This window comes from Topomyia yanbarensis, chromosome 3 (assembly GCF_030247195.1).
Source record: "Topomyia yanbarensis strain Yona2022 chromosome 3, ASM3024719v1, whole genome shotgun sequence".
NCBI classification, from domain to species: domain Eukaryota; kingdom Metazoa; phylum Arthropoda; class Insecta; order Diptera; family Culicidae; genus Topomyia; species Topomyia yanbarensis.
In genome coordinates, this window is record NC_080672.1 from 427,162,492 (window position 1) to 427,188,643 (window position 26,152).

General features: G+C 35.8%; 1 protein-coding gene across 2 annotated transcripts in view; it reads left to right on the forward strand.

The window, feature by feature from the left end:
- The first annotated feature begins 312 nt into the window (after positions 1-312).
- Positions 313-26,152, forward strand: part of LOC131691900 (neural cell adhesion molecule 2-like) — a 252,986-nt gene continuing 227,146 nt past the window's right edge. Inside the window, exons 1-2 of one of the 2 annotated variants that reach the window (XM_058978644.1) lie at positions 313-1,183; positions 1,392-1,989. In XM_058978644.1, coding sequence (XP_058834627.1) covers positions 1,881-1,989 — 109 coding nt within the window. In that variant the 5' untranslated portion in view covers positions 313-1,183; positions 1,392-1,880. Of the gene's footprint in view, positions 1,990-26,152 lie in introns of both variants that reach the window. The other variant, XM_058978643.1, reaches the window with a different exon arrangement.

The following is a 26,152-nucleotide window of genomic DNA, read 5'->3' on the forward strand; positions in this document are numbered from 1 at the left end:
ATTTTCCCACGTGATTACGTAAAGCTAACCGAACAACCCTCTCGTAGCGAGCGAAGCGACTTCTGCCAATCAAGGGTGCTACCTTGTCGGTGGTCAGGTCGCAAATGTGTTCGTGTTCGGGAATTTCGAACTGCTAGCAAAACAGGACTCCGTTCTCGGTGGCTCAATTTTCGAGTACTGCAAGCTGTGCCGGGCATGCGCAAAATGCATTTCCAGCAGTCTGAGCCCTACTCACGTGTGTTCTAGGGAATGCAAAATCAGCAGGACGACCGAGAAACGGGAACCGTTTTAGTCACTGGTGCGAATCCGCTGCGTTCGGTCAGAACTTTCCCGCTGTGAGTTTCCATTGGAGTTCTTCGAGGCCAGCCCCTTACTGATTTGGGGGAGACAAGTTTGGATTATTCAGTGGGTGTGGGTGAAGAAGGTGAAGTGAAGACTATTTTTTTTCGGCAAGGCACCGAACCGTTATCCTATCGGTCATGTTGTTGTTTTTTTTTCTCTCACGTAGATCGAAATGACGTTACGGTTGACATGCGACTTCAGGTGACCCCCAGGGGAAATATTGTTGGAAGATTTTACCGATGAACCTTCGATTCGGTGTGGTTCGATTCGATGGTGTTGCCTGTCGGGTCAACGGATGGATTGCAGTGAGTGTACACCGGGAAACGGTACTGGAAGCGAAAGCAGTGAAGATGTCGCTAATCGACTTATAAGCTTTGAAAAATTGTGAAAGTGGATTTACCAACTTGAAGAAAGTATACTCTCAAAAGATAATTAAATGATTAATTTTCGGGTTGCTCGGTGCTGTGCCACAAACAGAGGATCGTTAACCCTTTCATCTTCACTTCAAACGGATGACGGGAGAAACGAAAATAAAGTGCTTCTTTTAAATTACAAGCAAAAGTGAATCGTGAAAAAGTGTAAAAAAATTAATCTAAATATAGCTGACGGTTCATGTCTACATTGTTCGACTACATGGCAAAGTGAATCCGGATTTATCTCGCATCTAACGACCTTCGTTGCTGGATAAATTCTCTTAACTTAACGAATGCGCGAGTAACGGAGCTTGCCGGCACGACTTAATCAGGATCAGCTCGAACAAACAGCGTGTAATCAGGATTACAATTTACATCGAACCTTTTCATCCGTGACAGGCAGACTATGGCCCGATCGCATCGTGATGGTGAGAAAAATCGTATAAAAACATAAGTGCTTCTTGAAAATCCACCCAACCACCCTCGGCTTCCACTGGCCGGGCTGGGATTTGGGATAATAATAATGCCCTGACCTGCCCTGCCCTGGCCAGAATCATAACCATAAATTAATCGGTCATTTATATGCTAAACACTTTCCGTTTTTGGCCGCTTTTTCGCATCCTGCCGGGAGTCTAGCCTGCGTGTGAGCTTTGCTTCATAAATATGTGTTCTATAAAAGCTTTTCCCACGCGCCACCCCTAGATCGGTTACTTTCCGAAGGATAATAAGAAGTGAAACATCCGAAAAAGCGTCTGGTGTCGGTTCAAAATAGTCGTAAAAGTTGAATTGTTTCCAGTCTCCAGTGCTTTTGATCTTTGAACGAAAAAGGAAGTGGTGCTGAAAAAAAGTCGGCTCTCAACAAAAAAATAGAACGAGAAGGGAAGGCATCCGTACCAAAACGGAAGCGGATGAAAAGTGAACACTTTACAGCGAACGAAAGCGAGTGTGGTGTCGATAATACTTTACGGCGGAAGTGGTGAAAAGCAGCCGGAAAAATATAGCACGAAGAAGCAGTGACGGGTTATAGGGCCCAAAATAGCAGGGGAAAACGGTTCGAACCCGGAGAAACGAAGCTCGCAGTAGCAAACAAACACGAGAAAGGTGGCGAGGTGAGTGAGAGGAAAAATGTGGCTGGAAAAGCTGATGCTAGTGTATCTGCTGGCGCTGTTCAACTCGCTGGACGGATACTTTCTGGATAACAACCTGCAGAACACCGGGCGTCATCGGAGGAAAGGTACGTTGCGGTTTGGTGTGGAGGGGGGTGTACCCACTGCTAAGCAGACCGGCGTTTGTTGGAAGCTTTTGGGGTGTTATGCAAATTTGTTCGACATCTAGTCGTATCATTGTGTCTTATGATAAACAAAAATATGTATTCTTTTTTTCTGCGTGTTTCTTCTGCAAAGCTTCGTTATTGAGATTCGGCACGGCATACTGCGTCAAGGTCCTTTATAAATAGATCATTGTATCGGGTGAGTGCGGAGGTTGTTGCAAAATGTTTACCTGAAATCAATCGCGGCGAAAAGTAGGCCGATTTATGTGAGAAACATAAACTGAAAAAAAAACACAAAAATTCTTGGAAACTTTTTACAGATTTTGTCAACATGTCTGAGCACAATTTATTTGAGTATCAACTACTCACTCCTACGAAGGCATTTCAAAATAAGGTTTGATCGCATGGGTATGGAATGGGGCGTTTGATTCTTTTTCTAATGTTTTAAATTGTTGGTGGAGGGCACTTTTTCAGGTTAAATGCATTCGAAATGGACGTATTTCGCGCCAACTATAAAAAAATTTTGACAGCACCCTCTCATATTTTAATAAAACTTTCTGTACATGAAGACTTTGTCACAAAAAGCTGCTTTGCATATTTTTTTTCAAAAATGATCTAGACTGTCTTTTGAGAAAGGCCAAACTTCTTTTCCAATTTTTTTCAAATAGCTATAGTCTAAAAATGATAAATCCTACAAAAAATGTTGTAGGAGTGGTTTCCACAAAATTAGTTAAATATTGATAAAATTTTCATTGACTCCTACACTGAAAAAAATCGATTTTAAAAATTTAAAGTCGATTAAAAAAATCCATTTTTGATTTGGATGAAATTTTATTCCAAGATAGATAATTATGTTTCCTACCTACCGTCAAAACAAAGTTGGGCACTTTTGAGGAAAAAAAGTTATTTGAAAAAAACTTTTTCTTGTCCAAACTGATTTTTTTTTCCTTCAGTGTATTTTTATCGAAAACTAAACCAATGTAAGTCATAATCATCTCAGAATGCATTTTCCCAGCTGCTAGTTGCCTGATACATGCAAAAAGTATCAGGTACGAATTTGGTATATATTCATAACAAACTTGAATGAAGACTGGAAGACTGCAGTTCATTTATTTCTCTCAAAACTGATAAATTGTTTGAAACAATTTACAAACTTTTCTAAAATTTATTTTATGTCTGATGGAGCAGCAGCACAATACAAAAATAAGAAAAACTTTGCAAACTTGTGTAGATTCCAGTCAAAGTATGAGTTAAGGTTGGAGAGAGAATGGGCCAAAATCGAAAAAAGCAGTTAGATGTTTATAAAAATCAATCAGCTTATGTAAAATGTTGTTACAGTACTGCTGACTGATTTTTATGAAGTTCTAACACTCGGTGTGGAAAAAACTGTTTTTTTCGTTTTCGATTTTTGCCGATTCCCTCTCCAACCTTAAGCGCAGAATGGCATTTTGTTGCAGCATCCCATGGAAAAGGATCCTGTGATGCTATTGGTGGCACTCTCAAGCGAATGGCAAAAAAGTTAGTCTTGCTCGCGACTTTGGAAATACCATAACAAGTTCCCAAGAGTTATATAACTGGACAAACTGATAAAAATATCACAAAATAAATTTTCTGCTACATATTCACTGAACAGCACAATAAAATGTCAGAAGAATATTGGGAACTCAAAAATTCCACAGTTTTGTGCTTATTCCTGGGGATAAAATAGAAACGAAAAGGCATTCTAATTCAGAAAATGAACCAAAAATATTTTCCTTGTATAGAAATAATACAAAATAGCATGCATGAAGATAGTTTTAGGACAAATGTAATATATAAAAATAAATAAATAATTATGTAAAATTCAATACATAATGTTATGGTGGTTATTTCTTTCTCTAATTCTTCTTTAGTACTAAACAAGAAAATAAAAAAGTAATAATGGAATATTTGTTTAACGACATAAACTCTTTTAAATGGGATTCTTGATTAAGGGGTTACATACCTCTTAGTGATTTATTTTAGTTTAGTTTGAATTTACGTAAAGGAATAAAGGAATGATTTCATTACATCAAACTTATAATATTTTGGTAGCACATTTTTTCAGTAAAATGAACAAGCATAAGTTAATAAAAATAAATTAATAATTGCAGAAGCGACGCGTCAGTACGTTCAACCTGTTCATTGAACAGGTAAGCAAAATCTGACGACCCGAAACCCATTTACAAATATACAGCAGCAGCACACAAATTAATTTAAATGAAAGTATCTTCAAACTTTGAAGTGTGCTAATTTGATTCGAACGATAAACCAACCTAGCATACCAAGCGGGTAAATTTAAAAAAAAATCTGTCTTTCTATGTCCGGTTCAACCTCAAACATGCACGCGTCTCGTACTCTCACCGCATACTCTGGAGAGCAACTGCATGTGCGACGGCAGGAACAGCAGCGTGAGCAGGGTGGCTAGATAGAATTTCTTAATATTGGTAGGGTCACTAAAAGTTTATCGGTAGTTATCGGTAGGCCGGGTTGTTGTCCCAAAAACCTAGTGTTGACATACATTTGTAAAATACTGAAAGCATAGATCTCAGACCAAATCCAACCCAAAAAATGAATGTTGAGTAGGATGTGTCCAAAATCAATAAAAATCGGTAGTTTTCGGTAGGGATAAAAAAATATCGGTAGTTTTGCCTTGGTCGTCTGTGAATCGGTAGGGAAGACCAAAATCGGTAGGACTACCGATAAATCGGTAGGTATGGCCACCCTGAGCGTGAGTGTCATATGCGACGACTTTTTCTATTTCCTTTTGCACCGGTTCAAGTCAAATATTGAACCAGCGTGTATTGGTGCGCTGTTCATATAAGCGTTAGAGTTGTGTGCAAACGAAAGCGATTTATAATTTTTGAGCGTGTGGCGCCGTACGTCCATAACAGTCGGTCGAACGCTTGTTTTCTTGGGTAGCCTGAACAAATACTGTTGCACTTTGGGCATATTGGTTTTGGGTGCGTATGTATTTCGTTGGTTCAACGATAATAATGAACCGTCTACTTTTGCTTCAAAGAAATTGTTTGCTCTTTGTATTTACATATTGAAAGCTGCTGAGATTATAAAATGGACATAAATTCAAATCAGAGGTTGTTCGAGTGATCTCACGTTCTATTGTAATAAAGAACATGTTGAATATCTCATGCCAACCATATTTCACGAGAGTTTTTTTTTGATTCAATGAACTGCATAAGGCGCATTCAAATTTCTATACCATTTGAAAGAGTTGAGGGAAATTTTTTAAATCGGTTGACAAATCTTTCAAGCAATCTTATACAGAAGGTGCAGCAACGAATTAAACGTATCAAAGTAGGCCCTGGCACAATGTAAGCAATGATAATTATTATTTTACATGCTTTACTAACATTTGAAAACATTTACCTAGACAATTAGTGAATTGAATATTATTGTACGATATTCAACTGAATAAATAACATGGATTTTTAAATTAACATATTTTCTATTCACCACGAGTCACATCAGGTTCATTTTCAGCCGTCTAAAAAGAGTTTCCATTATGTTAACTCTGTTCAATGATCCTTTTAAACATGATTGTTTGGCTTAAATGCCTGTTCAGAAACCTTTGTAAGTTTTTCGCTTCTCGGATATATTATGTACTTTTTACTCTTTTAAGCGTTCTATCAGACGCTTGTTTGACAATTTATCGATAAATTTTCACAATAAATTTGTTTTGCTTAGCTCTTGCATAGAAAAACCCGTCGACATACATCTATCATTGCTCCTATTCGATAGATATTGGATGGAAACGACAATTTTGTCGTACGTTCAACACACCCAAGTAACGCCAGAAAAGATAAACAAGAAATAATTAGCTGATCTAAAAACGTCTCATGGAGTCGAATTAGAGATGACTGTGACATTTTGAGGGCATTTGTGGTATATTGAACAGGTTGACGGTGGAGCCACGCGTCGCCTCTGAATAATTGGCTGAGTTATGGCTTTTCCCCCAAAACTTGTTTTTATTTAACAGGTTTGCGGTGATCACAATTGGAGACCAATAGATAATCTAAAATCGCAAAACTCAAAAAATTCCATTAGTATATGAGTATTCCTCGTACCTTAACGATTAGTTGAATAAATAATATTTTTTCCTGCATTCGAGAACGTTTTTAGTAAAAAATCGCTGTTTTAAGCTCTATAAATTGTATTAGAAAATTCTTATCCATGAAACAAAAATTTATGAATAAAAAAGGAATTAATTACGATCAAATGAAAAAAATTAGGAAAATTGATTGAGTGGTTTTTCGGCAATCGTGACCACGGAAAAGTCGTTTTTAGTAAAACGACATTTCGAGATACACGAGTTTAAAATTTCAAATTACCACTGCTCTTGGTAGACGAAGCGCGCTTGGAAGCGCTGTAACTTTCGATCTATTTCTTGGATATTTATAAAAAATTGGGAAAACATTCGCAAGGAGTTTTACTTTCAGATAAAGTAATAAAACAATTTCGATTTCATGAAAAATGAAAAAGTAGTTAACTCCTTAATAAAAATATGCTTAGTTGCTAAATTAGACAATATCTTCTCAACAAACTGAGTTTTATTGAATTCTGAGATGATTATGACTTTCGATAAAAATACACTGAAGAAAAAAATCAGTTAAGACAAGGAAAAAAAATTCAAATAACTTTTTTTTCCTCAAAAGTGCCCAACTTGAATTTTTGACGGTAGGTAGGGAACATGGGTTTTTTTAGAAAATCGACTTTAAATGTTTAAAATTGATTTTTTTCTGTGTAGGAGTCAATGAAGAATTTTTTCAATATTTTTATTCGAAAATTTGACTAATTTTACGAAAACCACTCCTACAACATTTTTTGTAGGATTTGTCATTTTTAGACTATAGCCATTTGAAAAAAAATTGGTAAAAAAAAGTTTAGCTCTTTTCAAAAGACAGTCTAGATCATTTTTGGAAAAACAAAATATGCAGTCTTCATGTACAGAAAGTTTCATTAGAATCTGAGAGGGTGCTGCCAACTCTTAATACGATTTGGCGCGCAATTCGTCAATGGTAAACGAAAGCACTTCCAAACAGTGGCGTAGTCAGAAATTATGTTTGGAGGAGGGCTTGATTAAAATCGTCAATTTTACGAAAATAAGTAAATTTAATATAAATTTGACAAATTATTAAAAGCTCAGAAACAAAGTTAGTATAACAGATACCTTTTCAGTCTACAAACAAGAGAATCAATATGAAACAGCTTTCAAACACTACAGTTTATTTTCTTGTTTAATATGTCAATGAAGTTAAAAAATATGCACTTTTAAATAAATATTTGAAAACGTTTATAGCGGTCAACATCACATAATTTAGAAACCATCAACTTTGAAGGTTTAACAACTTCGAAGAACCTTTTCAACATAAAACAGCGCATCTTTTGATATAATAATTTAAGTCATTAATTTTCCTAGAAGTAATTATGGAGAATTAACTCTTCAAAAAAAGAAGCTTGGTGTCTTCAGTAAAGTTGTTGATGCTGTCATTTTAAACAACTTTGTTAAAAATACACGAATGCAGCATATCGAGATATAAAACGATATTTAAGGAATTTTCTTAAAACCTAAAAATAAAAATATCAATTTTTATTATATGTTTCAGACATTCTTACCTTGAATCAAATTGCGAATTTAACTATTTATAAATAGCAGAAGAGTTTCTTCAAATGCATTGCAAATATAATTCGTGTAATACTACTACTACACCTTCACATAATATAGCACAGTATGGTCTAATTATTTCGATACTCTGAATACACGGAGTATTTATGTATTCAACAACGCTTGTTATATTTTTTTCGAAAAAAATTCGAATAAATTTGCTTGAAGGGTAAATTTTCTATAATTACTTCTAGGATTTGCCGCTAAAAGTATTTTAACCGTTATGTCTCCAACAATAAAACGCCCTTAACAGGTCAACAAGGGTACCCGGGTACCCACAAATTGAAATGCTCATAACTATGGCTTCCTTTAACCTATTCAGACACTTTTAGATGTTTTTGGATTCAGGAACTCGTCCGTCTTGGTTTTGAATCTATTGTAAAATTTAACTGGATGATTGGATCTGGTTCTTGCTAACGGATTACTGGGAATTGAATGAAGTAACTCGATTCATTTTAACCAAGTCTAAAAGTGAATGAGTTCCCAAATCCAAAACACCGAAAAGTATCAAAATCGGTTCGAAATTACCATAGTTATTGGTATTTCAGTTTTGTGGGTATCCTGGTACCCACTTCGGCCTGTTACGTAGTAAAAAAAATCAGGAACCCCTCCTCACACCCCCTTACTATATCAACAATATTATTAACCTTGAAGCTTGACATAGTGAAGTTCTAAGATATCACAAAGTTTCAATTTCCAGCTATGGATAAAACATGGGAATTTCATTATTTGAAACCTAAAAAGGTACCCGCGTACCGCGTCGGACCCATAACGGTTAAAAGAATTCTTCAAAGGGGACGGTCAATGCGTAGTTTGTATATCGATTGCATTTTACGCAGCTCACCTGGGTTCGATTCCCGACCCCGATTAGAGACTTTTAAAAAAAAATTACTCTAACCCGAATAGAGGTGAATGACCCTAAAGTTAAAACCTCTATAATCAAAATAAAAACAATAATTCTTCAGACACTAAACATCGAACTAATATGATCGCGACTGTAAAAAAGGGGTGGTCGCACAAGCTCAAGCTCAAGCTCAAATATTACGAAGATCGGTTGACTATGCTGCGAGTTTTTATTAGGAATGTAAACAAAAATCGCACTCACACGTGTCATAGGCGTGTATTAATAACAAAATTTGTATGACCTGTCATAATCGAGCATGGAAAATTTTCCATAGAAAAAAATTATCAATTTTTAACTTTTATTCATATGTTTGTCATAAGATAGCACAACAGCGACCACTTGAGAAGGAGTCCTCGTCTACGAAATTTTATTACGCCATTCAACACAATAAAAATTAAATTCTCATACAAAACTGATCCTAACACGCTAAAGACAACCGGAAAACGCCATTTTCATCATTTTCCATCTATTTTTTGAAGATTTATTCTCGTTATTAATTATAGTGAGCTTTAGTTTGAACTCCACGCGTTCCGAAAAAAAAATGCATTTTAAGCAAATATTGAAATGCATACAAATTTCCGTCGAGCGAATTTAAATGAGCCCATAATAATACATAATAGTATTTTATTTGATATGATTGATATGATTATGAGTATGATAACGATAGGATCTCAGCTTTGAGCTCAGTTACAAAATTCAATTCCCAGAATTTACCAAAAGTCCCATCGACGCTTAAAACAATAGATTCTCAATATAGTGATCAGACTATTTGCTTCCAATATTACGATTGCACAATACATATTTGATTAAATTAATCAGCATCAAATAATTAGTTTTTTTTTAATGCAATTAATTTTGGTTTAACCTGCAAACCCCCTTTCTTTGGCTACGCCACTGCTTTCAATCAATTTCATGGGAAATATGTCGGTATATTCACAAATATAGATGTACATATATAATGATGTTGATATGAGAAAGCAAAAAACTGGCCTCAATATAATGTGAATTTGTATGTGTATTTATTTGCTTATTCAGCTGATTTGTACAGTCTGATTGAAAGCTTAAAACTAATACACAGCATCAAACGAACAAGTGCTACATGTAAAATAAATGATTCTCAAAAGATAGGCCTTCATAAGATTACATCTTTTTGCACGAAATTTTTTACTTGTTGAGAAATTTTAAATTAGTTTCAAGTTCATACAAGTTTCGAACTCAAAATCGCGCTAAATCAAATTTGACCAACAATACTTATATTCATTAAATAAGGTTATTACGCATTACGGGTTGTACAATTTTTATTTTAAAATCGAAATTTCAGACCCCTCCCGAAAAGTTTTTCTGGATCCGCCCCTGGTTAGAGATGTCCGCTTTTTCAATTAATCGATTACCAGCCAATCGATTATTTTTCACCACACTAGTAATCGTAATCAATTGATGCCAAAATCGATTAATTAAAGTTAGGGGTAATTTTTTAATAAGGTCACAAAGAACAGATGTCCATCTCGAACATTATAGCTGTGTAAAAAGTTCGGGTTTTTCGAAGGAGGTTTAGTATTTGAAAGAATTGACAGGGGATTACATAGAGATGTCAAAATAACAAACTGCAGGTGTGGTAGCGCTAACATGTTAAACAATTATTATAAACTTTATTAGTGATGAAATTTGCGTTTCGACTTTGTCTCATCCTAGACTAACTTAGTGACAGTACTAAGCCAGCGCCGGATTGACGCTAGCTCCAAAACCACTAATTGTGTTGCCGAGCAAACCCCTAATGAATTTTCATTAGTATGAGCTTATCGTATACGGTGTTTCAGAATCTTGTAGGCGTGATTCAAATCCTCATTCAAATCAATAAGTTACAATTACAATATGGATAGTTTGTCAATTTAAAAAAAAATCAGTGATCGATCACTTATCGAAGCTAATTCATCGATTACAAAATAAGTGTCATATGCGGTAATCGCTTAAAATTAATCGATTAGTTTTCATAATAATTGATTAGTTCGATTAATCGGGAATTAATCGGACATCTTTAGTAGGGGTACGGAAACACGTCTTCTCTGGTCCGGTGTGTAGATAATTATGATTCGGTTTTATTCTGTCAATGATAGCATACTAAAGTGGGGCAAAACGATCGTTTATTTAGCAAAATATTCTTTTGGTTCCATTTGGGGTCACAAATACTTGCACAAAATTTGGGCCCGGCGTAGCGCATTGCGTTTGAAATGTGCATGGGAAAACCAACTTGGTAACATTGTCAGTTCTAAAGACCACCGTTTTTCTACAGTATGCAACTAATGAAACTGCTCAATAATATTGCCTAAGGAAGTATGGAGCTAGAATATCGCCGAGCAATGTTATAGCTGCTCAAAGTTTGATGGTTCGAATTATGTGCAAAAATCATTTATGTTAAGAACCCTGCCGGTGTCCCATTGACAGTTAGACTTGAAGCTGAAATAACTTCGTAGTTTTTTGCTTTTAATGAATTGGTTTGTTCGGATAAATGATTCAAAAGCATCAACCCAATTTCATAGACACGTAGTTAGACGACGAAAGGGGTGGGATTTTAGTGTGAGGGATGAGGGAAGGGATTATTATACACATAAACAGCTTAGAACTGAAATATCTGAAATGTTGCCGAGTTGGTGTATTTAGGTGTCTTGTTCAAACACATTTGCTCAATGTCATATGTATACTAGGAAAGAAGAATAGCGTCATAATATATCTTCTTAGATCAATGGTTGTAAAGTCGTTGTCGATGTCTAGGATGCTCTTTTCAATGCAGTTTAATCACCTTGACGTGACTGAGCGAGGCAAGAAACTAATTTCCGATTCCAATAAGAAAACCTTTAGTAATATAACTACGTCTATGAAATTGGGCGAATGCTTTTGAATAATTTATCTGAACGTACAAATTCGATAAAACAAAATTAAATTATTTATTTTTCAATTTAGTTTTGCAATTTGGTACATTTTTTCCACCTTGAACCGTGTGAACACAACTGAAACAGATATTAGAATCAGATGAATAATTGCACATCTTAAAACAGCCATTGATAACCGTCATGAATTTCGATGGGACTGTTATTAAATTGTATTTTAAATGCAGAGATAAATTGATATGAAAGCAAAATGGTGCATTTTTTTATGTCCGCTACCATGTAAAATGTTTTTTTGCCTGGTACAACCTATTGTACAATATCTTTATTGAATGTCTTATGTGATGAAATTGGATAGAGGTGACTTTCATATACCTAAGCTTTTAAAACTTTTAGTAAATTTTTCATCTGGCAAATACTCGGTCTAATACAGAAATAACAAAAGGTAATTGTCACAGTATTTAATCAGAGTTCCATTTAACCAGTAAATCATATATTTTGGATTACTGGTTTATAAGACCTCTCACCAAGTATGAGAGGTTCTAAAAATGTAGAAAGCTTTACACAATATTTTGATGCAGTCGTGTTATCGAATTGGAAAACCAAAGTTGGGTAGTGTTAAAGACTTAATAGAGAGGATGACTAAAGCTTAGCGCAAGTAGATCATACCATGCTTATAAAAATTGGAAAATTAGCTACACCAATTTTATGTGATGCATGTAGCTCATAATTTTGAAGCAGCCATAGCAAAAGTGGGAAATCTGGAAGAATTTCTTCTCCATTTGATCCAACGGGATAATCTACGTAAAGTAAAATTACTCTACTAAAGCTCAAAAAGGCAAACTACAATCGTGACTTCAAGAAGCATCGCTTTATTTTTTCATCAGTGAGAGAATTGAAAGCCCGAAAACGCCCGATCGTTTCTATTTTTAATGTAGAATACATTTAAGCTTTTAATATAGGAGGCCCGCTTCAAAATATCGGCTATGGCAGCCGTGTCAGAATTTAAACGTTAAGATGAAGCGTTGCCAAAATCACAACAAAGGTTCGGTTTTGTTCGGGTATGTTCCGCTTACGTCACAACCAAAGTGAATAGGGAAAATGACGAATAGTGTGAAGCCCAAAATACCCTATTGAGCAGACCAATCGTGCAATATAAATAAACATTACTCATGCTTGAGTTGGAGGAGATAAGTATTGTGCATCTATCAAAAAATAAATTTGAATTTTCGTCAGAATTTAGTACAATCGTGATTGTAAGGTGCATTTTAGAGTATATGTATGAGTAAAAACAAACTTTAGAATTATTTCATCTCTTTGTTTCGAAATGCGCATCGATTTATAAACAAATTCAACGATCGACATACGGTTTGTTTTCAAAATATAATAGGAGTCATTTAAAGTACTGCCTGTGGAAGCGGTTGCCAAAATTCTAGTGTTGAAATCATCATAAAGGGAGTGTTGCCGTTTTGACTGATTTTCACTCTTCGTCTCTTTCCCTATTCTCTTTGGTCACAACATCTGTGTGCAGCTAGAACGTACTATACCGATAGGAGATAGGACGCACACAAGTGTATAGTTCAGTAATCAGTTGACTGAATTTTTTACCACGTGTTTCATTTGTTTTGTAAAACAAAAAGGTACAAATTTCCCAAACGGATCAAAATTCCGTAAAGAGAATCTATTCATCAGCTTGTGCTAACATGCTTACATACAGTGACACAATTTCTAAGCAATCTTAGATGAGACATTCAAGTTACAAACATTTTTGTCCTGCGCGCCAATGTAATGTTTTGATTTTGACGATGAAAGAAGCAGAAACGACGGCCACCTTGTGACTCTGTTCAGATTGTTCTTAATAGCTTCCATTATACTTAACAGAATGGTTTAAGGTTTTAACCATTTTGTCGTAGATATGTTTAGCAATGTTGTATTAAAATTTGGAGTACGTATAACATGCGTATAATAGCGAAAAATTATGTTTTGAAAAATCTTTCGAAAACTACTCAGAAAAGGCGAAAATGTTCAACGCATCTCGGTCAGAGCCGTCAATATGGTGCACCAACCAAACACTTAAATGATGAAAAGTTTTCAATTTAGGTCCGTTACAGATTTGTTTCTATTATCACTCGTATTTGGCTGCTTGATGCGAACAAAGGTCTGTACAATACCGAGAAGGAAATATTTGCAAGCTGTACATGGCTGGTGGATGTATCAGTTTGGGTTGCAGAGGTTATCATTTTTATTTCCGATGGGTGGAAGATAGCATGCACACACAAAAAACCGATTTTAAATCATCTGACCGAAGCTCGTTCGTGATTGGTTCCCGCTAATTTCATGCACCAAGCAAACAATTTTTGTTCGAAGCTCCTCTTTCTCGATGGAAGTAAACTGATTTCATTCGATAGACGAATTGTGATTTCAGTCGGTTTTAGCAAGTCTTGTCAGATGTCCGAAGGCAATATGTCAACACCAGGAGAGAAGGTTATTATTAGGATTCATCTTCGTGGATTAATTTGTGCAGCTCCGTGTTAGTAACCAGGACCAATTGGAACAAATAACTCTCACACGGAGAATATTTTATTTGGCACACAAATTAGCCCTTATTAGCGCTATCAAACCAATCAAATGAATTAAATTTGAAAATTTGTACCTTCGCAAACTTTTATTTTCATTTACTATGGGTGGAAAAATGTATACATATGGAAAAAAAAAACTATTTTAAAACATCCGGCAGAAGTTCGTTCCTGATTGGTTTCCGCTAATTTCATGTACCAAACCGCTAATCTTCAGGAAGTATTGATTGGAATGGTCGGTTTCTATTAGTTAACCTTATTGAATGGACTACATTTCAACATCGGAAGAGAAGGTGGTTATTAAGATTCAGCCGGATCCGTGATCTGACTGTAACAATTAGTTTGTGCTAGTAACGAGGGCCAACAGGAATAAAAATCTCATACTCAGAGAACCTTTTCTTCGGAAAGTTAATTAGCCCTCATCAGCGCTATCAAACAGTAAATCTATCATTAAATTTGAACATCGCTCACCAACTATTATTTTTATTTCCGATTTTTAATTATCTGGCTGAAGCCATTCCTTATTGGCTCCCACTTATTACATGCACCGAGCCGCAAATCTTGAACAGTTTTTGTTCGAAGCTCCTCTTTTTTCTCGATGGAAGTGAGCTGATTTCATTCGATAGCCTGCCTATTTGGCTTCGAACTCAAACTGAACCGATCACAAGCACACTGTAAGTTAGAGGTAATGTGCAAGGGTCACTACGCCGAGCCACAGTGGTCGAAAATGCCAAAAACGTGAACTTAATTCACCAGAGAACAAACCATCGAATATATTCACAGGGTGTCTTTGGACGAATTGTTCGTAAGAATATTCCCCACAGCCTGATAAAAATTAAAACTACGATCGAACTAAGCAAAATAACTTTTTATACTGACGAGGTAGAAAGTTGGTGTCTTTGACAGTTTTAGAAACATGCGTAATGAAGAATTTTGTTGAACAACTCGAACTTGTAGGACTTAAGTTTATTGATTTACAAAGCGTTTTCTATGGCAACCCACATAATTTTGTAATAATATATAACTTGTTTTTTAGTTAATAACTATTCTCAGCGAATTTACACAAACTTTCAATGTTCCACATTCGTGGAACATTGTAAGTTTGTATAAATTCGGTGTTCAGTAGAAGAATACCTTTAGAAATATATAGTGTTCTTATGAATTGATTGATGAGGTGATTTTTTAAGAATTTATTTTCCATTTTAACCGATTTTCCATACTAATTTTCTATATAAACTTTGAAATTTTTGGAGGGTCATTAGACGCAACCTATCCATACCAAAATTTGCACAGTTACTAAGGGCCATAAAAGGAATCAGTAGAGCCTGGTGGAGCCAAAAGTCAAAAATTGAACCGGTCTAATGCACACAGATCGATCAGAAGAAATTAGTGTGGATAGCGGGAAAAGCACTTTGATCGGTTTCGGAAAAGGTACAATACAAATTGGTAACAGCAATGTTTGCTAGAAAAGAAAAGTTTCGTTTCAATCAACAGCTACTTGAGAAAAACAACAATACCCACTCGGGTCGCAGACGGACACCAACTAAACCAAAAACTACATTCTTCAACCGTGCCGAAATCTGTCACGAGCAGACCAAATCACGGGAAAGAAGAGCTTCGCTATTAGAACTACGAATCAGACAGTTGGAGATCGAAAACTGTGTGCAACAATTGAAAAGCTCCGGTCAGAAGTCTCTCAATTGAGAATCGAGGTGAACTGTTTGCTCGAGCAATGGCGGATGCTACAGTTTCCAACAGCACGGTAGCATCCTCGACAAAAGCTGAGCGATCTTTTTGATGGAAATCTTGAAACCATATTGTGAGTAGATAAACAATGTCAACGGACATGTTATTTAATTTTGTCTCTGTTTAATCCGTACCAGTGAAGATGGCATCTCATGAAAAAATATTCGGTTTGAGTTTCTATTACCGGTTTAGATTTATCAGTAATTTTTATAAGATGCCAATTGGAATTGGAACAGCATAGGAAAATTTTAAAATTTACGTTTAAAAATGATTCCGATTGAAAAGAAAAATTGAAGCTCCTTTCCTCAGCAGTACGTCTCTCACTTCTAACTCAAACTCTTCCCAGATCGTTTAATTCACTCAAGCCCTCCCGAAAGTGGCTGGTTTGATATTCGCCCGCTTACGGGTGTGTTAATAAGTAATGCTAAAAGCTGAAGACAACGTATTTAGTTCCGGAACTCATTCCCCAATCCCATGCACTAAATAGTCTCGACTACGGAAAACCAAACATTGACTCCGCAAATTGAAACTGTCTCCTGGCGTCGATAAAAGCGGTTAAGTCCATAACCAAGAATAATCCCCTTCGGCATGTTGGATGGAAAGCTTACACACCCCGGCAATGTTTCGGCAACCAGTGACAGACTGATACTTCCACCGGGATTAGGCTGAGTTCTGTCTGTGTTCTGTTCTTGGGAAGACAAATAATGTATGGGCGGTTCGAAAATCGGGTCGAGTGAAAAGTATCAGCTTTTTGAAGGCGATACATCGTCTCCCATCAGCTCACTCAGCTGTAAGCGTGTGAGTGACGGAAGAAGTTCGGCAATGCAATGAATATTTAATTCGAACTGCGTGTATTAGATACGACACCATACCTATAGCAAACGGAGCGGTGGAATGCTACTGAGAGGATGTATGCCAATAAGTTTTGGGTACTTGTGGAAGGTTTGACTTTTTCGGTAAGCCGGCTTCGATAGGGTGTATAGAATATATAATTTAACTGTCATTCGTTTCAGTTTGTCTTTGACATTTTAAATTAGGCTTCCCGGGGGTTTTGGGAAGATTAATGTTTCTTTCAGATTGTTAGGAAAGTTAAATATGCTGCAATTTGCGGGTAAGTCGCTGTTTCGGATTTAAGGAAACGTGAAATTTGCAATTCATAATCGTCTAGTCTCATACATTATTTATGTGGATGCTGTCGATTAGTAGAGTTTCTTTATATTGCTGTCGCAATATGAAGAGACCATTTGATGAGCGTGCAATAGAAGTTTTTTTTATTTCATTTATTTTTTTACCAACGTGAGCTGAATTTTTTGTTCATTTTGGCGTAATTTAAGTAAATGAAGAGTAGAAATTTTATTACCACATATTGAAAATCTATCTGAAGCGTAATTAGATAAAAACTCTCGTAGTGATCAGGCAGTTACATCTCAATCGCAGTGCTCTTTGATTTACAAGATAACGAGTAATACGCCACTCGGCTTTCGGCAACAGTTTAGCACTATGTCATCCGAAAACACCTCCAACTAGCCCCGGTCTCCCCTATTCTTGGAATTTTTTGTCCAAATGTTCAGAAATTTTTCTAATATTTCAATAAGTATGATTATAATTTTGAAGACATACAAGAAACATGTGTAATTCACTTGTTGTATATCTTTTTTTGTTTAAACAAGCCATGAAACGAATCGATAAAATCAACAGATCGCATTAATCACTTGCAATAAAACATTGTAATTTTTAGTAAAAACAACAAGAGGAATAGTTCACCCATAGTACTCTTGTATTTTTGAGTTTGTAATTTCAATGGACAAAAGAAAGGCGGTCTTCTATTCTTCTCACTTTCAACTTTCTTATAAAACTATTTGACTTAACATAATTTCTAAGAAAAAAAATTGGAATTTGATAGACGTTATTTATTTGGATAAAAACTGATTCTACTTTTATCGATATCTATAAAAACTCTCAGACTTAGCCTATTTTCAACAAAGTTGCAGATCGACTCAATTTGTGATATGCAATGTCATGCAGGAGGATGCAAGAAAACTTCATAATACGAATGAAAAATCTGCAACTAGGTTTTGGAATGTATCTGAAAAAAAAAGATTTTATTCAGTTTGCTGTTTTCATTTTTTTGAGAAAGCTATATTTTAGTGTAATCTGCTATGAAAACCATAAATCAAGTGGATACCTACTACCATAACTATTGGGTTATTTGTCATAGCATATAAGCCACATTTTGATGCTATACTTTTCGTTTCTTGAGTAAAAAGAATCGCTTTTTGGGGGACGGGTATAGCGTAGTTGGTAAATCGATTGCCTTGTATGCAGCTCATCTGGGTTCGATTCCCAACCCCGCACATAAGGTTAGAAATTTTTCTAAAGAGATTTTTCTAACCCGAAAAGAGGTGAATGACCATGAGGTTAAAACCTCTATAATCGAAATAAAAAAAATCGCTTTTAAAACATCTAAAGAGAAATTTCTGAATTCTTCTGATGAATACTTTAGAAAACTGAAAAATTACTGGTAATAAATACAGTTTAATTTAAACGATAAAAATTAGATGTTTATCTTTGTTAACTTCATGGATAGTATGAGATACATAATTCAGTATTTCAGAAAAAAGTTGTTTAGTTAGTCTTCGAGTAAACGATCACTCGAAAAAGAAAAGATTTTATTTACTTCTTGGTTCTTTTTAAACTCTGAGTAGTCAACTACCGAGATTATTCTAAACGGAACTTGCAATTAGATTCATAAAAACAGATGCGTCGAATTTTCAGTACGTATCGACCCGTGATCATCGATACTAGTTAGATTAAAGTCTTATTGGGGCTGATTTCCGATTAACTATTCATTTTCACGGTAGTGTTTTCTCGGCTAGATCTGTTCGCGCCTTCTCATCCTGCTACTATCGGCAGAAGGCTGATAGCACCCACTCGTCGCCGGTGTAAGGACCAAATATCATCAACTGGCCGACCATGGTTAGAGTCGCACGTACGACCATACAGCAACTATGAATCTATCCAGCCTTTTACAGGAAGGAACATCTTCCATAACTTTGGTTCAAGAACCACGTTTCTACGAAGGAAACTTCTATGTTGGTAAGCTACTAGCCCCGTTTTCGTAGCTTACAACAAAAACGACATGATAAATCCACGTGAAATGCCTCGTGCATGTAAACTTGTGAATAGTGCTATTGATGCATATCTTCTATCCAATCTCACGATATTTGTGATGTCACAGCCAATATGACTGTTGATAACATAAACTGGAAATAAATCTATTTCGTGGACTTGTTGATTTTTCTCGGTGAAACTGAAACAGCAAATGTTCCCAGCGTGGAACGCAGACAGTCGAGGAGTGATCCCGCGCCTATCGGTGTAGAGTTAACGAGAGTACGAGTGAATAGAAGATGTGTTATATAAGTTTATGCGTCCGACGATGGCTGAAAATTTGCTGTTTCATTTTCACCCAGAAAAGTCAACAAGTCCACGAAATAAATATGTTGCAGTGAACATAAAATCTTATAGGAAACAAGTCAATTTGCATATTTGCCGGATCATGAATCCTCACCTTCTGATGGTTTTAAAAGGGTTGTAGTATACTGTGGCAGAAATGGGATTCCACGCATAATCGGCAATGTTGAAAATGCCCACCACAAAATTTGGAGCAGCTCAGATAACAAATTTGAGAGGCACCGAATTGATAAACAGCATAAATTTGCATATGCGTATCATAGGACATCACCCAACATTTGCACGATCTGGCAGAGAAGAGGTGATAGATATAACTCTCTGCTCTGACGGTATTACGCATGCGTTGCTAAACGGGCTATTAACCCAACGAACTCGAACCGTCATTATCTGATCATAAGTAATTCGTCTTCGATCTTGCAAACGTCTAAATGTAGGAACCTCTTGCTATTCTAAATAAGTGGTAGCAAAAAATGAATTTAATTGTGTGGACTTCGCTAGAATGTGAATTCCTGCTCTTTTTAATTAAACCGTTGATGCGTGCAGATTCCTTTCGAATTTTCGGGAATCGAAAATTAAGTCGCTTCCCACAACATTAGGTGTGAATTCTGACACTTGCGAGAAGCGTGCTCCTTCCAAGTTCATTAAAAAGGGGAAAAAAATTGATTAAAATCAATGAAAAGAAACACAATCGCAGAGGTGCTCACTTCAACAGTGCTTCGGCTCATTGTATAAAGTCTTCGAATCTCAATACTTATCAAGTGCAAGTAAGGTAGGAGAAAAGCCCCCATTTGATTGCGCTGATCTATTAAATGATTAAATCATTTTCTTTTCAGTTCCTTCCTAACTTTTCCATCCCTCGTTTCAGTGGGTTTGGCCTTAATTATGGTATTGTTTGGTTCTTTAAGGATAACGAATAAAGCTGTAGCTGGCTGAAACAGAAATTTGAGGAGATAAGTGGGAGAGCAGGGGCTTCCGTTTAATTGTCGAACCATATATATAATAGAATAAGGTATTCCTTTACGTTCAGTGGAATCCCAAAGAATGCTAGAAGAGTTCTGATGTTTTGCTGAGAATAGAATTCCAGAAACCTTGTTCGCAGGCAGTTTGCTGGGAAGTTCTGAGAACCATGTCGATTACAAAGAAAATACAGCATAGTTTTTGCAGTATCAGCTACTGATTCCTGATAAATTTCTAGCGAAAAAGGGTTGGAACTATACTATGATTTCCAAAAAGTCATGGCAAATGTTTATAAAACCAAAATCGGTTTAAGCCGAATGTCGCTCTGATATTACAATTTCCCCTCGGGGGTTTTTGATATAGCCACTTATCGAGAAGTGTCCCTAACCTTATTACTTCTTCAATCCTCTCCATCAGAAAATTGATGAAAAGACAAATTACGGCAAGGCACAAATCTACGTTCAACATGGGGAATGTGTCATTTGAGCCAGTCGCTGCTAATTCCCGATTCCTGATATCGCCCCTCAATATTACTTTTACGCTACTCTTCCGTGCTCTGTTTAGCAGACGACACCCATTGACAGAATATTTTTTCAGTGATTACCACAGTTTGCTTCTTTATTGATGTTGCTGGTTGTTGTTTTGGAGTCACTGAGTGCAGCCCTTGTTTCTGTTCAGTTGGAACTGGCAGTATACAATACAATAGCTTAAGGTTTGCTCAGTCACATACCAATTACACAAACGCCATTGTAAACGTCTGTGAAAAGATTTTTCCATGTATCGCTCGTAACGCGTGCCACTTCTCCATATTCCAATGTGAATTGTTAATGTGGTCTGATTTGGTGGGCCGATTAGATTATGTGAACGTATTTTGGTTTCAACGTCATCTATGTAAACAGGGATCTGTATTCTAACGTTGTCATGTTTGACGTAGTGTTACATGTTGTTTTTTGCAATTAAGTTTTCTGCCTGGGTGAAACTTCTCAACGTTACCAGTACCAGCACGGTGTGTTTTACAGAACAATTTTATTCGAAAAAATCGACATCGCTAAAACTTCAGAATGTAATAGAATGGGCTTTTCCCTTTCATTTGAAAGTAAAATTAAAATATTCTGTCGGAGGCTCCAGAACAACTTTTTATTTTAAAGTTTTTTTGTTTGAAAACTTAGGGTTTTCAATGAAACTGGTTCATATTTTTGCCCCTAGGTAGTACTTTAGACAATCAAATATTACCAAAAATGAGAATCTGATAGACAATTACATTGTGTACAACTTTGTAGAAAACTACATTGCGATCTAAAATCGCCAGAGAAAGCTATTAAATTTTTATCAAAGTTTCTAGATTCGCAAGGGGGTCTATTGGTTAAGAAGCTTTATTCCAAAAACATTTTCATTTGTAAAAAAAATAGATTGCCTTATTTTAACAGTGTGCTCAGAAGAACCTGAATGCTACTAATTCCAGATTCCACCGTTTTATGCGCACTAATGATATTTTAGGAGCAAGGAGGTATAGAGAAGAGTCGATAAAACTTGAACGAAATTAAGACTCTTTTAAAAATTGCTGGGTAAAGCAGCAAAATGCAACAGTTTTTTTCTGTCACAGATATATTTGTTTCTTCTGTTTTATTTCTTCACTCATTCTGGAGTATGCTTGATGTAATCTTGAATCAACGTTTTTAATCGTTAGCATCTGGTGGGATATATTTGGCCCAAATTTTAACTTTATATTTGATCAAACTTGATTAGATATTCATGACAGTTTCATGAAGGATAGAAAAATAATTCGATGAGATTTATGTTCAAGTTTGTTAACTTTTGGGAATCGCTGTACATTGAACAGCAATCGCAATAGTAAATGAGAAATAAAGGTTTTGTCTATTGTACGAAGATAGCGAACTCAATATAAAAGTAGATATAGAAAGTAGCACCTTTACCCGAAAAACGTGTTGCTGTTAATGTCTCCAGATTCAGAACTGAACTGGCAACTCTGTCTTCTTGATATGTTGTACAGATAAGCAGACTTGTATTACTTTGAAAATTTACTGAATGTATGGTCCAGCCTGATATTTTATTGTTCGTTTTCTGTTGTGATCCGTGTTCAACGAGTAACGACTCCGGAATTTCTTCTTAAAGGAAATTATGAAACTGGGTTTTGTTCTTTTTTTAAAGATTATGTGAAGTGTGTTCGATTTGGAAATAAAATTTGAGGACAAGCAAATTCTGCATCTAAAAATTCTGATGAAATGAATCTACCCCAAAAGATAACAAACATGGATTCAAAACTCGAAGAGCTTTTTTCTCTTTCAATCATCTTTCTTTTAATGTTGATAAAGACAAACAGGATTCTCAACCCAAAATTGCAATAAAATCCGTTGTTTATTACAATGACCCGAACTGTCTGCTTTAGTTTATTCAAATATAAAATTTTGAATTTAAGCCAGTTGTATTTAACCAGGCAGGATAGAATCAGGAAGAAGGGTCATTCTAGTTTACATTAGCTATCTCCTAGAGCGCGAAAAGAAATGAAAAAGGCATGATAAAATCCGTTACTACATTAATCAACATCTTGAAAAGGTATAAGTCAACACCTTTCCACGCCTTCTTGTTCATAAAGTGTCAATGTCGCCCAAGACCCGGAGGAATCTGAAAATATATTTTTTCTACTGAGAATGGGACTTTGTATACATTGAAATTTATCTGAATTTATCGTTCATTTAAACCCAACATTTTTTGTAAGTCCTTGTTAATCGACTTCTTAATCCACACCTAAAAAACTGATAAAATTTTAATAACTTTCTCGAGTGACTTTACATCGATTTATAGCATTCTGCGAAGTTGTAGACAATGAGATTGTTCATCAGATTCTCACTTTTAGTATTTTTTGAATGTCTATAATACTAATTAGTAGAAAAAATGTGAATCAATTTCATTAAAAGCTAAAGTTTTCAATCAAAAAACTTTAAAATAAAAAGTTGTTCTAGATCCTCTGACAGAATATTTTAATTTTATTTTCAAATGAAAGGAAAAAGTCCATTCTTTTATATCCCGAAGTTTTACAGATGCCGAATTTTTTCAAATACAGTTGTTCGACAAAGACACCGTGACCAGATGACGGACGTGGTGTAGCTGTATGTATGTTTGAGATTAGGCTCCAGTTACTGTTTCACTTCTCTTTTAGTAACTGTTTCACCTCGTCGACTGCTGGTCTAATACGAGTAAAGCAAAATAGTGTATTCCAGTATGCATAAAAATATTAATTAGTTAATTTCGCTAAAATGATGGGCAAAGAACTGGATAATTTGTTAAGCTTTTAAACAAAAAAAAAATAAAGGAAACTTGAACGGTTATTGAGAAATTCATGGAACCAAAGACTTTTGGATACGATGGCACGCAAAAAAAATTCACATTTAGAAAAGGAAGAAAATTCGATTTTAAAAATTTCTTCTTGGACTTTCGCTTTGGGTTCGACGATTCGACTTATGCGCTCAGTTCTAATTGCCGCTTTGGAGTTTGATAACAACAGCTGAAACACTGTCCATCGCTCTAATTTCGACGATGCTGGTGGTTGAGTAGTGAGTAGCTTCTGAATAGAACCTCTAATCGAGATCCATGAGATTTTTTAAGGTGAAACTTTGTGGTCACGTCTTCCTTCGGAAGGGAAGTAAAGCCGTTGGTCCCGATCCAGATGGTGAAGTCACCTCTCTGGCGTCTTTGATAGACACTCAGTACGAACAGAGGCCGATGGAAAATAAATTAGAAAACATACCTAAAGGCCACGTCCTTACAAGCATTTTAATTTTATAATAGTCCTATCATCTACTTAAGAAAAACGCTCAGAACCGAAACAGTTTTCATAGATGTCGGAGAAAACAAAAGGCGAAAAATATAAATAATGCAAAAATTGGAATTTGTATAAATCAATATTACTTATACTAATTACCAATACTATAATAGTTCCGTTCAAACAGATCTGTATAAAATATAAATAACACCGCGATTTAACATCCTAGTAGTTGCATATTTATTAGGAGCACTCGGATATTAGGATATAGAATATATGAAACGATCTTACCGGAACCCAGAACGGCAAACTTATCCAACATCCCATGCTCCAAAAATGCTTTTGGTAGCAATTTCGGGGGTATATGTATCCAAAACCAACTATAACCGTAACCCACACAGTTCCGTAGTTTGAGTAGACAGAAACAAACTAGTAGTTTTCTCTTCTCATTGCACAGCCGAATTAAACTCGCACATTTCACTTAATTTTACGAATACCGCGCAGTCAGAATTTGCGTAACAACCGGCTGTATTCATTTGATACAAGCTTGAACGGAACAGAGCAAATCAGTATATTTTCCCGAACACAAATTTCGTATCTTCCGCTGCCTAAGTATCCGGAAAAGTAATCTCGGATTAGTGAGCACCCCAAACAAACCCAATACTGTTGTTATGTTAATCTAAATTTAAATCTAAACGGGCACAATAATTCCGAAAAGTTGACAACACGGAAGTTTTCACGTCCGTTTTCTACCGTAGCTTACTGCGATCTTCATAACTGTTTTGGAATCGTAACCTCTACCAAAAATTTAATTGACAATGAATGCCTCACAAAACTGAAGGTATTTGAGCTGTTAGCCCTCCTAATGGAAAGGGCTGCGCACGCCTATGGATCTTATTGAAAGCAAGGTTTTTTGGAAGAATATGAAAGCAGCTCGTGATATTAAGTGAAGTTACTGTAAAATGTGCCAAAGCTCCAATTCAACTCACTAAGACGAGCAAGTGAAATTAATTCCAAAGTAATCGCTAGCACAATTTCTAGCGAATTTGAAAATTCTACATTTACATGTCACGATTCCTTATAAATTTCCGGATATCTACGAATCTGACCTCATGCAAAAGTGGACACACTTGGAGTACATCGTATCCGTACATGAATGAAATTTTTGCATGTGCTTTATACGAATTAATGCGTTCGAAAATGTACATAAATGTGTGCTTAAAACAAGTACAGCACAAGGGAAAGCATGATGTTTGACCGGACAATTCAGTCGCCTGTAGAACGGCACTGCGTAGTGTACCTCTACACTACGCAGTGCCCCTACTCAAGTGTAGCGGATTTATTAATCTGTTACCTTGGGTAGGGATAAGTTCGACAGGCAACTGAGCTTGTCCGACCAATTTTGTCCTTTAAATAATAGATGAGAGTTATCAAAAAATCTATGGGTTTAGAATCTGTTCTTCTGAGCGATCTGTGTAAACATTTCGAAAATTTATCGTGAAATGGCTGAATCATAAGCGTTTAAATTCTAACCAATTTTTCGTTACATACCATTTTTGTTAAATTTGCAAAGTACACCCCATATCGAAGACACGTAGTCCTACGTCAAGAAATTTTCCATGAGTAAGCAAAAAGAAATTCTGTTGAGATATAACATAATAAAACTGCGAATATTGAGTGATGGTTTTATTCATAAGTTTAAGTACACTGATAGAATATATTCGTAAATCGCCAGGAATTTGTTTCGTACAGACAATTTTCATAAAATATACGAATTTTTTCGTACATATGATGATTCGTTCGTAGTTCTATTGAAACATTTTTGTTTATCATTACGAATTTTTCGTGAATACCACGAAACGACTTTCGTTGGCTTATTACGAAACAGCTTCAATCGGCAAACGAATTGTTCGCTGCTATATACGAACATCTTTGTAATATTTACGAGTACTATTCGTTAAACCGTCAACGTCAAAAAAGGTAGAATACGTCAACAATTCATCACGTCGGTCTCAGTCTGACTATTTAGTAGCAGTATCCGTTCCCGCCAGTTTCAGGAAGATTTCCTGAACCTCTTTCGTTTCCAATTGATCCAGAATCCGGAGCTGT